The sequence below is a fragment of the Stylophora pistillata genome, chromosome 10 (genome assembly GCF_964205215.1).
Source record: "Stylophora pistillata chromosome 10, jaStyPist1.2, whole genome shotgun sequence".
NCBI classification, from domain to species: Eukaryota; Metazoa; Cnidaria; class Anthozoa; order Scleractinia; family Pocilloporidae; genus Stylophora; species Stylophora pistillata.
This window is the reverse complement of record NC_142528.1, coordinates 18210976-18221500: the sequence shown is the minus strand read 5'-3', so window position 1 is coordinate 18221500 and position 10525 is coordinate 18210976. Positions and strand designations below refer to the sequence as shown.

The window sequence follows — 10525 nt, the reverse complement described above, 5'->3', positions numbered from 1 at the left end:
TCACGTTGTTGTTTTGCATAGGACGGCTAAGAAATGTACAAAGTTTCAAAACGCACGTGCTGAACTATTTTTCTGACAATTAGATCTCTTGTTTTTCCACGTCCTAGTTGCCGTCGCCGTCGTGGTTTCTTAAGGTCCTTATTCATGTTGAGTGCTGCAACATTCTGAAAGCTGAACTTACCCAATAAAAGAATGTAAACATGTGCATTGGCGCTTTGAGGCATCTTACACTACAGCATCTTCTTCTTTTTCTGTTCTTCAGCTCAATATTCCTCCAGTCGGAGAAGTCAGCAGGCACCATCGTCAATCCGAACTAATTGAAATACACTGAACTCCTTTGGTATGGCACCGGCTAAAGACACGAGGGGTCGGTCGCAAGTTCAGAGAGTGTTGGCAGAAACAAACCCACATTGAAGTCACTGGAAATACGAGATTAGATAACTATTGAGAGGACGTGATTGAGTTCATGGGAAGGAGAGTTACGATTTAGCAAATTTCCAGCAGGGTAAGAAACCACAGTGTTTTTCAATTATGTCCAAGGGACACTACTTCAAAATAAACATGGAAAGAAAGGAAATGAAAATCGTTTTTTGACAACTTTTGCTACATGAAGCGAAAAAGATATGCTGAGCATGCCTGCTCACCAATATCGATCAAAATACAGTATCTCCGCATCTCTAATTGGCGTTCGTGACAGCTTATAGAATACGTGAGGAGCTTTGATACCTAATAATTCTATTAGTAAATCTTAATTAAAAGATAATAAATCTCCGACACATATCACTCATTTTTCTGTCCCGGTTTGTAGCTAGGTGCCTTTGAAAGAAAACTAAAAAAAAAAAACGCCAATTATTTTTTCGCCCTGTTTAAAATATTTCCGTCTCGCTTAGCTCCCAGAGTGTGACCAGGATGGGTGAAGCGGTAAATTCTAAATCGAAAAACCGTGCCATAAATCCACAACTATCAATAATTCTAAAGAGGACGTAGTGGATTTTAGCGAACAATCTATAAAAATCGTCCTGAACACTCAAGAGTTGCCATGTAGCTCCTAACCTGTGCCTCATAGATAGATAGATAGACGTTTATTAGATAGATAGATAGATAGATAGATAGATAGATAGACGTTTATTAGATAGATAGATAGACGTTTATTAAGAAGAATACCTTAATAGCAGCTGGAAGCTGAATTGCAAAGGTGTACAAATTATGTAATAGAACTATACAAATAAATAAAATCAAACCTAAAAGGGAACTAATTTACAATTGTAATAAATGTTAGTTAAAATGTCTTGCGCTTGCTGGAACTGAAAGTATCTCTGAACCGATTTTTTTTAAAGGAAACTCTAAATGGTCTGCGTCGTCGTAACTCCATAAGTTGATCTCGGTTGTCGAAAGGCAGTAAGTGGTACAAACGATCCAAGGGATTGGAGACGATGTTGTTAAATAATCTTAAGCAAAGGTCTTCTCTCCGATCCCTTAGGGTTTTCAGCTCTGCCATCTGAAGCACTTCTCTATAATGATTATCATAACCGTATATAATTTTCAAGGCTCTCTTTTGGACACGCTCTAAACTTAAGCTCAAATAATTGGGGAGACTATAATGGTAGACCTGACATCCATAAAGTAAGACAGATTGAATACAAGCAACATAAATATTTACTAATTCTGGTGATGGTACCTTAGCTCGCTTTAACTGAGTTAAAAAGTAAAGGCGCTTAGCGGCCTTTTTAATCGTCTCAGTAGCGTGAGTGTTCCACTTGAGGTTGTCTTGAAAATACACACCCAGTAATTTCACGACACTAACGGCACTAACCTTAGAGCCATTAATTTCTATGAGATCGTAGGAAGGAGGGGAGCGCAGAAAGGAAACTCTTAGCTCATTACATTTTTTCGGATGGAGTTGAAACGAGTTGAGTGTTGACCAGGTAGCTACTTCGTTTATCATAGACTGAGCATTGCTAGGACCACCCTTGCTTATGATTTCATACACTGTCGTGTCATCTACATATTTTATACAATCACTGGCTGATGGTACTTTTAAATCGTTTATCATAACCAAGAATAGCCACGGTCCCAATTTTGTTCCCTGCGGTACTCCTGCTCGGACCGATCCCCACTCTGAGAGACAATCATGTGCAAGTTTGACCCTTTGTTTCCTATCTTTAAGAAATAATTTGGATATATCAACTAAGTTGAAATGGTAAATGGCCATCGTAACGATTACAAAACCTGACGTTTCTAGCGTTAGCCCTTCGTCGGAGCGAATAGAGGAATTGTGGGTTGTGTGTGCTTTTAAAGGCAGAAAATGGAGCTACGTTATTGGTGGGAACATGGCAACGAGAAAAACACCAATAAATTAGTGGAATGAAAAGCGTTCGTTGATCCCTGTGGGATTTAGACTGCCGGTTTGAAAGATGAGCTTTTGTTCAAGAGTTTTACGGCTTTCCGTGCTACCTAAGTGTAAGGAAAGACCGCAGATTGCCATATGTTGCTTAGAATGATTAGGTAAATTAAAATGTCTAGCGACTGGTTTCGATGTGTCCTTGTCATTCTTTTCCACGTCTCAAAGGTGTTCTCGGAATCGCTCACCTAGTCTTCTGCCTGTTTCGGCGATGTATATCTTTTTGCAATAAGTGCAAGTTATGCAATAGATTACATTGGCGGAGGTGCACGTGAAGTGATCGGTGATCTTAATGGATCGTTTAGGTCCCGATATTTTATGAGTGTTGTGAATGAAGGGACACGTTTTGCATCGTGCACGAGCGCATTTAAAAGTGCCTGGTTGGTCATTAGTCTGAAAAGAACTTCTGATCAAAAAATTGCCTATGTTTTTGTCGCGTTTGAATGAAACGAGCGGAGGCTGCGAAAAGATAGTGCTTGTCTCTGGATCGTTTTGAAGTAATTTAAAGTTTTTAAGAATGATGGATTTAACTGAGTGGTTGTGAGGGTGAAACGTGAGAGTGAATGGAATGCGGTCTTTAAGAAAGGCTATTATCCAATTAATGATGTAAGGGTTGATGTTGTAGGTCGAGACTTTCGATAGCAAGAGGCTGGGATCTATCAGATCGAAGGCTTTTCTATAGTCCAACGCAAAGATCCGCACGATGTTCCCCGTTCCGTCTGTTGTTTGCGTCCAATTGTGCATCAGATTTATCAATGCGTGCGCAGTGGATGATCCTGGAATACACCCAAATTGATCGGGTTCCAGGCGTTTTAGAAGTGCTGGTTTCACATGTTCATGGACGACGTAGTGCTCGGCAATTTTGGACAACGTTGGTGTCAATAAAATAGGTCTCAAATCTTTCGCCGCATCCTCAATTTATCTTTGTTTTGGGAAGAGGGGTGATGTTTGCACATTTCCAAATGTCCGGTAAAGTCCCTTGACTAATAGAGGAATTGATGATACAACGAAGGGGTTGAGCGAGCTCAGGAGCGAAGTCAAGCAAGACCCAGTTTGGGAGATTATCTGGGCCCCCAGCTTTGGAGGAGATGACCGTACTAAGGCATTTAAAGGTAGCTTCCAGTGAAATAATGGGAGTTTTAAAACCCTCAGTGCTCACAGTTTCGATATTATCTAAAAGTGGGTCAAACGAAGCTTGAGGTTCTAGCAGAGCTGTATTGATTTCATTAGCCAAGATCTTAAGGTTGATACTGAGGTAGCTGGTTTACTTGCTAGGAGCTGATTTGCGACACTTGTAGATGTTTTGTTCATTCCACATAACCGCCTACATTCGGACCACCACATTTTAGGATTGTTTTTGGTCAAAAGGCTGACTTAAGTGTTGTAACAAGAGCGTTTGCAGAGCTTCCGTTCCCTGATTACTTTGTTCCGGTAGTAGTGGAACAATGGTTTGTTGTCTTGGTAATATGCTCTTTGACGGTGTGCTATAAGTGCCTTGAGTTTGGGTGAAATCCATGGTGCGTCGTTTCGGTGGAACTTAACTCGCTTTGTGGGAAGGATAGAATCTAACCCTATGTGAATTAGGTGACTGAAGTGAGCATACTGTTCTTGGACGCTATCTATAGTGTCGATTAATGACCAGTCGAGCCCCGTCATATAGCGACCAAAAGCCTGTTTGGACTCAGCGTTAGCAGTACGTGTAGTAACCGTTCTGTTTGCAGGAATATTGGCCTTCGATCTAATTTTTGGAAACAAACCAGCAGTACAATGATCGGATAGTCCGAGGGGCGGGAATGGAGAAGGTTTCTCGTAGTGTTCTGTAAGATTAGTTAACACTTTGTCGAGTGTACGATCCCCTCTTGTTGGAAAATGGACGACTTGCGTGAGGCGGAACTGCTTAATAACTGGTGAAACATTTGCCCTGTTCCAGTCGCCAGCGAGAGTTATACTTGCGCCAGGGATATCACTCTCTATCCTAGAGAGAGAATCCATCATGTAATCAAGGAGGGGCTCATCTTTGGCAGGTGGTGGAGGATGGTATACTGTACCAATGATGAGGCAGCTATAACCCCGGGGAAATCGATTGGGCGTGATCTTGGCCCACAAAACCTCAGGTCCCTCGGGGTCAGGGAACTCACAGTCCCGTAGAATTGAGAATTTGATGGAATCTTTTACATATAGAGCCACACCCCCATGTAGCCTGTGGGTCCTATCTTTGCGTATGATGTTGTAGCCACTAATGTCAACTACGCTGTCATCAATAGAATCTTTCAGCCATGTCTCCGTTATACAACAAAGATCAAACTTGTGGGTGTTCAAAAAAATACGAAGTTCGTCTATTTTTGGCGCCAAACTCATTAAATTAGACACAGCTATTGACGGTACGAGCTCCTGCTAGGTGTTTTTGCTGCCGTCATACATCATGCATAATTCATTTCTGAGTCGTCCTCGCATTTTGTGTTTCTTTTTATGGCCAAAGTACTTAAAGGTTATGGCCAAAGGTTACTTAAAGAAACAGTGTCTCGGCGACGCGTGCGCTGTGAGACGTCACAAATTTTGAAAAAGGTGGGGAACCTTTTCCAAATTTCGTCGTCGTAGTTGGTAGAGGAGTTCTATCGTTCTCTATCTTTGCTATCTGCAGATAATTCTTTTCAAACACAAGTTATTTTCTTAAAGTAGAATCTGCAGTTCTTCAATAATTTGCCAGTGAGGCTACCCATAGTTTATTAATGAGACCAAAATTAACAGCGCTAAACCTCTATGTAATTTATCAACTCATACAACCGTACAAAGGTTACTCTCAGTATGAATTTAAGTTGTCGTATTCTTTTGTCCGAAAATTTTCTGATCCTCATTCAACTTAGACGGATACTATCGAATCGGGAAAGAGTGTCCATTTTGGACAAAGATGAAATTTTTTGTAAGAACCACAGAGCCAAAGTAAATATTTGAAATTTGAAGGTGAACTTGATGACGGTGAAATTCAAATCCATGTCACAATGAATTAATCAAGTACAATAGAAATTAACAACCAAATACGTATTATTGTTTTTGGTTATAAAAGAGTTTTTTCTATTTATATTTCAAACTGTGATTGCCAAGATGAGATAGATCAATAATTTATTTCAAATAATCAGGGAGAAAGTCATCTGATGTCTATGTGAAAGATTTTAAAAGACTTAATTACAACCAAACAAAATACTGCGGTAAAATATTCTTTTGTATGTGTTGTCTTCAATGCTTTTCTTCTCAAGAAATGTTTCATAGTCGTAAAAGGCCCGTTTGTATTGAAATAAATAAGCAAGTAAACTATTAATTTACCACCACCACGTTCATTTGTTTAATTTAAAAGTTACTGCGCAAGAAATTACAACCATCTTTTGTTATTAAGTTACTTGCTGTTTTTGAGAACTTGTTTGAAAAATTATGGTCTTTACCCAGCAGATTACCTTTCTGCACCTAGTTTTTCTTGTGATGCGATGTTGAAGATGACTGAAATCAAGTTGGAGTTGATGAGTGATATTGAAAAATGTTAAACAAAAGAAGACGAGAGTAAGAATCAGCAACACAGCACATCGTTATACAAGTGCAAATAAAAAGTATCTTACTGATTGTAATAAAAATGAAAATTTATCATATATAATTTATCTTGATTGAAATAATCCCTATGGATGTGAAATGATATAGCCTTTACCTGTCGGTTATTTTAAGTTTTTGTTTCATCCTACTGAGTTTAAACTTGAAAATTACGAAAACAAAGGTGCAATTATCAAGTGTGATTTGATTTATCTCAAAGAATTACATGATCTATACAATATGTATCCTCTTGCACCTGACAAGTGTTCTGTGAAAATCAGTGATTTTCATTCAAAATTTTTATGCGAGTATAGTGACTTTAATACAACGAAAAACGTAAGCAAACCAAGCATTAATTTGAAAAACTGTTGATCGATGCATTTTTGGCAAAACCATCGTAGGGTGAAATCAGTCACTGACGAAGCTACATTGAAGAAACTGGCAGCAGAACCAAAATTTCAAAGTTGTATTATTCATAACGAAAATCTTGTCAGTGTGAAACAAATCAAGGATGCCGGAAGTTTTATTCCTCCATATGGCGATACTTGTAATTTAGATTTGAGTAAAACACTGATATATGGTTTTCATTACAATTACTTTTTGAACAAATAAAATATCAGTGACATAAAACTTTTTTTCACTGACACTGATTCTTTATGCGTTCAGTTAAAACTGAGGATATTTATGAAGATCTTTTTAAAGGAAAAGACATGATTGATAACAGTGATTGTGCGCAGCTCACTAGTTTCTAGTTTGAGCACTCTGGCATGGCTTAAATGGTACTACAAATGTGGAATCATTTGGGGTGGCTTTATAGCTTCACCCCCATTCTAGAATCAGCACTGCACTGATGAGGCCCAGAAGGCCGAAACAGTACTGTCTGCAGTTAAAAACGTACTTATCAAAACAAAATGAAATTAAAACACAATAAGAGTATTAAGAAGTAAAAGCACTATGTTGCATCTTTGGAAATGAACAAAATATCATTTTGAAGTGATGATGATAAAAGATATATATTAAATGACGGAATTGCAACTTACAGGCAAAACTGTTTCGAAATAATCAGCATTTTTCGCGTAGTCATACTTCCAGTCCGTTGTATCTGGCTTTTTTGTATCAGCAGTTTATAAGTGTTACTTACATTAAATCCAGCACAAACCCGCCAGTTTATTTTTCATTAATAATATTTCTTATTCTACATTCAGCACAAGTACAAAATGAATAGTATTCCTCCATTTTAGTGGTTTTTGTACCACCTGGTTCAACACAATCTGTATGTTTCTTTTGTTGAATATTTCTAAACCGTTCAATTATAAACAGTTATTATTTAAAAATAAGTTTGTTTTTTTTTTAATGCACACACATACATATACAATTTACATTACATTGGCTAATACAAAAAACGTGATACAACTAAGAAGAGAGAAAAAAAAACAACACAGTACAAAACAGGATAGAGGAATAAAGAAAGGAAAAAACAAGTAAAAGGTATAAAAAATTACAGAATATCAATCAAAAGGCACCTACGAGTTACTTACAATCTACATTATTACAGTAGAGCTTACGTATAGCTATAGATATATCGCTTCGAGTCTTTACCTCCTTTTTAAAGTATTGATTTTTCGAAGGGGAGAAGCAAAATTAGTGAAGAGCACATTTCTCTATTTGCCATTGCATCAACATTTTATTTTGGAATTCTTTCGAAATCGGTTTTTTCTCAAGACACTTACAACTGTGGACATACTGTTTCAAAAGAATAAATAAGTGTAGTCTGCGTCTTGGGTATTCTGATAATTGATGAAAGTCGGGTATTTCATTAAAGGTAATTTGCTCATTAGAAAGTTCAATTTCAGTCTCGTTTACGCGGTTAAACCACCTTAACGCTTCATAATAAAAAGATTTTGTCTCGGAGCAATCCAGAAAAGTATGCTCTATTCAATCTGAATTAGGGCAAAAGGTACAAGTTGAATCATCAGTTAATCGAAATTTCTGCAGTTCTTTTTTGGTTACTATAATTCTATGCAATAATCTAAATGAAAACTGTCTTAACTTGTTGTCTCTCGTTGATTGATATACAAAAGAAAATTTGTTTTTCCATTCCTTATGAGTATCGGCAAAATTGACTTTTCCAGGTTGTGATGCCAGTTGGTTCTACTGTGGGGCTTTTGTTAAGTATTTTATAGTAGTGTTTGCAGCGCATGTGTGCTAGGAAACAAAGATATCGTAGTAGTGTTCAGTAGCTCGTGCAAGGGAGCTTCACATTCCCTGGCGTTTTTCTTCAAGTCAGTTGGAATAGCTGCTATGAGTTGGAAGTAGTGGAGATAATTTGTTTTTATGTTGAACTTATTTTGAAATTATTGGAATGTAAGAAAGTTTCCATCCGCATTTAGGATATCTTGTATAGAGAGGATGTTCTTCTTAAACCAAGATTTCCAGAAAAGCGTATTTTTATCAATATTTATTTCCTCGTTATTCCATAGCAGGAATTTGCCATACGAAAATATTTTCGTCTTATCTTTAAACTCTTGAAAATATTGTAAAAGCTCCCGATAGAAAGTAGGTAAACCTTTATTTATGGAGGCAGCATTATAGTTGCATTTAAGAAGGAATTTTAATCCTCCATAAGTATTGAAATAATAATTTGGAATTGCTTTCCACGAGTCGGTGCTGCTGCTTAATAACCGACTTATCCACGCTAGGCGCAACGATTTTACTACTACAGAAAAATTTACGAAATCGAGACCTCCTTCCACTAGAGGTTGGTACATGACCGTTCTTCTTATTTTGTCTTTTTTGTTTTTCCACAAGAATGAAAAGAGCTCTGTTTGAACATTTTTTATTATTAAAGGTGGAACAGTCAGCATGGATGCTACATAGACTAACTGAGATACTCCTAACGTTTTAGCTAATAATGATCTTCCGTATAGCGTCAAAATCCCTGGAAAGCCATAGATTTAATTTGGTTTTCATCTTTAGAATCCTGCTAAGAAAGTTCTCTTCGATGTTTTTATTTTGATTGTACGATAGAAACGTGCCTAGAACTTTAATAGGGTTCTTTGTGCTTTTCAATTCTAATATATTCGAATTACTGTGTTTCATTGTACCCAGCCACATTGCTTTAGTCTTTTTCTTATTTAACTTTAAGCCTGAGACGGTGCCGAATACTTCAATTGTTTGGAGATGCGATTTGAGAGAGTCCGTGTTGTTAGTTATTATGGTTGTATCGTCTGCAAATTGAGAAATTTTTACTTCTTGGTTGTTCGGTAAATATATGCCCTCGCAGTTCCTGTTTTGGCGTATCTTAATAGGGACTTTAAGATACCTGGACGGCTGACCTCGAGGACGGTAATATTAGGCGCGGAGGAGTGGCCGAAACCGACGTTCTTGGCGAGAAACTTTCTACGTTAAGGAGCGGGTTGTTTGAACGGAGGACGGCAGCGAACCTGAAGTTTCTAGCTCTGTTCGTAAATCATGGCATATTTTAAAAAGACTCGCGAAATGATTGTTATTGCTTACGAAGAAAATCTACTGACCGACGAAGAGTTCCAGTTTCTGTACGAAGCTAATAAGCCAGTTAACTTAGAGCTGCCATACTACGAGTACGAAGAATTTAACTTATGGCTGAACATTTATGGTGAATAGCAGTAATTTACGTGATACATGGAGTGAGCAAAATAATTCTGGAAACAGATGCCAGAAAATTCAATTTCATTCAAGTTTAGTTGACATATTCGCCATCACTGCGAAGCACAGCAAACAAACACTCATTCGCGATGGTATTTTACACTTCAATTTTTTAACTTTTGTTTATCAAAACAAGAAATAACAGTAAGGACAGCCTTTTCAATTGAATAATAATGAATTTTAAAAGAAATGCTCGTCAAATGTGCTTACGTTCACTTGTGGACGGCAAAACTCCAATTCCGAAGTCCTCGACAACAACTGGACGGCAACACGTGTGTGCAGACATGCGCAATACAGTCTACACGTGTAAAATTACTTCCGGTCAGCCGTCCTCTGAAACAGCCGTCCAGGTATCTTAAAGTCCCTAATGGCTAACAACTCGACTGCAAGAATAAATAAAGAGGGGCTAAGTGGACAACCTTGGCGAACTCCTCTTGTTATTTCGAAATAGTTTGTCATAAATCCGCCATTTACGACGGAGCTCTGTATACCGTTGTATAACACAGTAAATCATTTTTTAAACTTATTTCCAAAATCAAAAACTTCTAAGGTTTTTTATATGAAACTCCATTCTAAGGTGTCGAATGCCTTTTCAAAGTCTACGAACAGAAGTATTCCCTGGAACTTTTTGCTATCTGAAAACTCCATTATGTCACTGATCATGAGTAGTGTTTTATTTTGGCCTATATATCTTCCGTTGACAAACCCTGTTTGATCAGAATGAATTAGTTTAGGTAAGTGTTCCTCCATTCTTTTGGCCAATACTTTAGAAAGAATCTTGTAGTCGATGTTAAGTAAAGAAATAGGGCGCCAATTCCTTAAGTCAGACAGATTTTCATCACCTTTCGGAATGAGCGTTATTGT

General features: G+C 37.6%; 1 protein-coding gene and 1 pseudogene across 2 annotated transcripts in view; both read right to left on the bottom strand.

Annotated features, from left to right (window-relative positions):
* LOC148722090 (uncharacterized) overlaps positions 1-313 on the bottom strand; it is a 4233-nt pseudogene extending 3920 nt beyond the window's left edge. Inside the window, exon 1 of the transcript XR_015992472.1 lies at positions 182-313. The product of XR_015992472.1 is annotated as an uncharacterized LOC148722090 (transcript). The remainder of the gene's footprint in view (positions 1-181) is intronic.
* Positions 1-616, bottom strand: part of LOC111321920 (CD151 antigen) — a 10322-nt gene extending 9706 nt beyond the window's left edge. Inside the window, exon 1 of the mRNA XM_022924928.2 lies at positions 182-616. Within this exon, the coding sequence (XP_022780663.1) occupies positions 182-301 (120 nt within the window). The 5' untranslated portion in view covers positions 302-616. The remainder of the gene's footprint in view (positions 1-181) is intronic.
* Between the last annotated feature and the right edge of the window lie 9909 nt (positions 617-10525).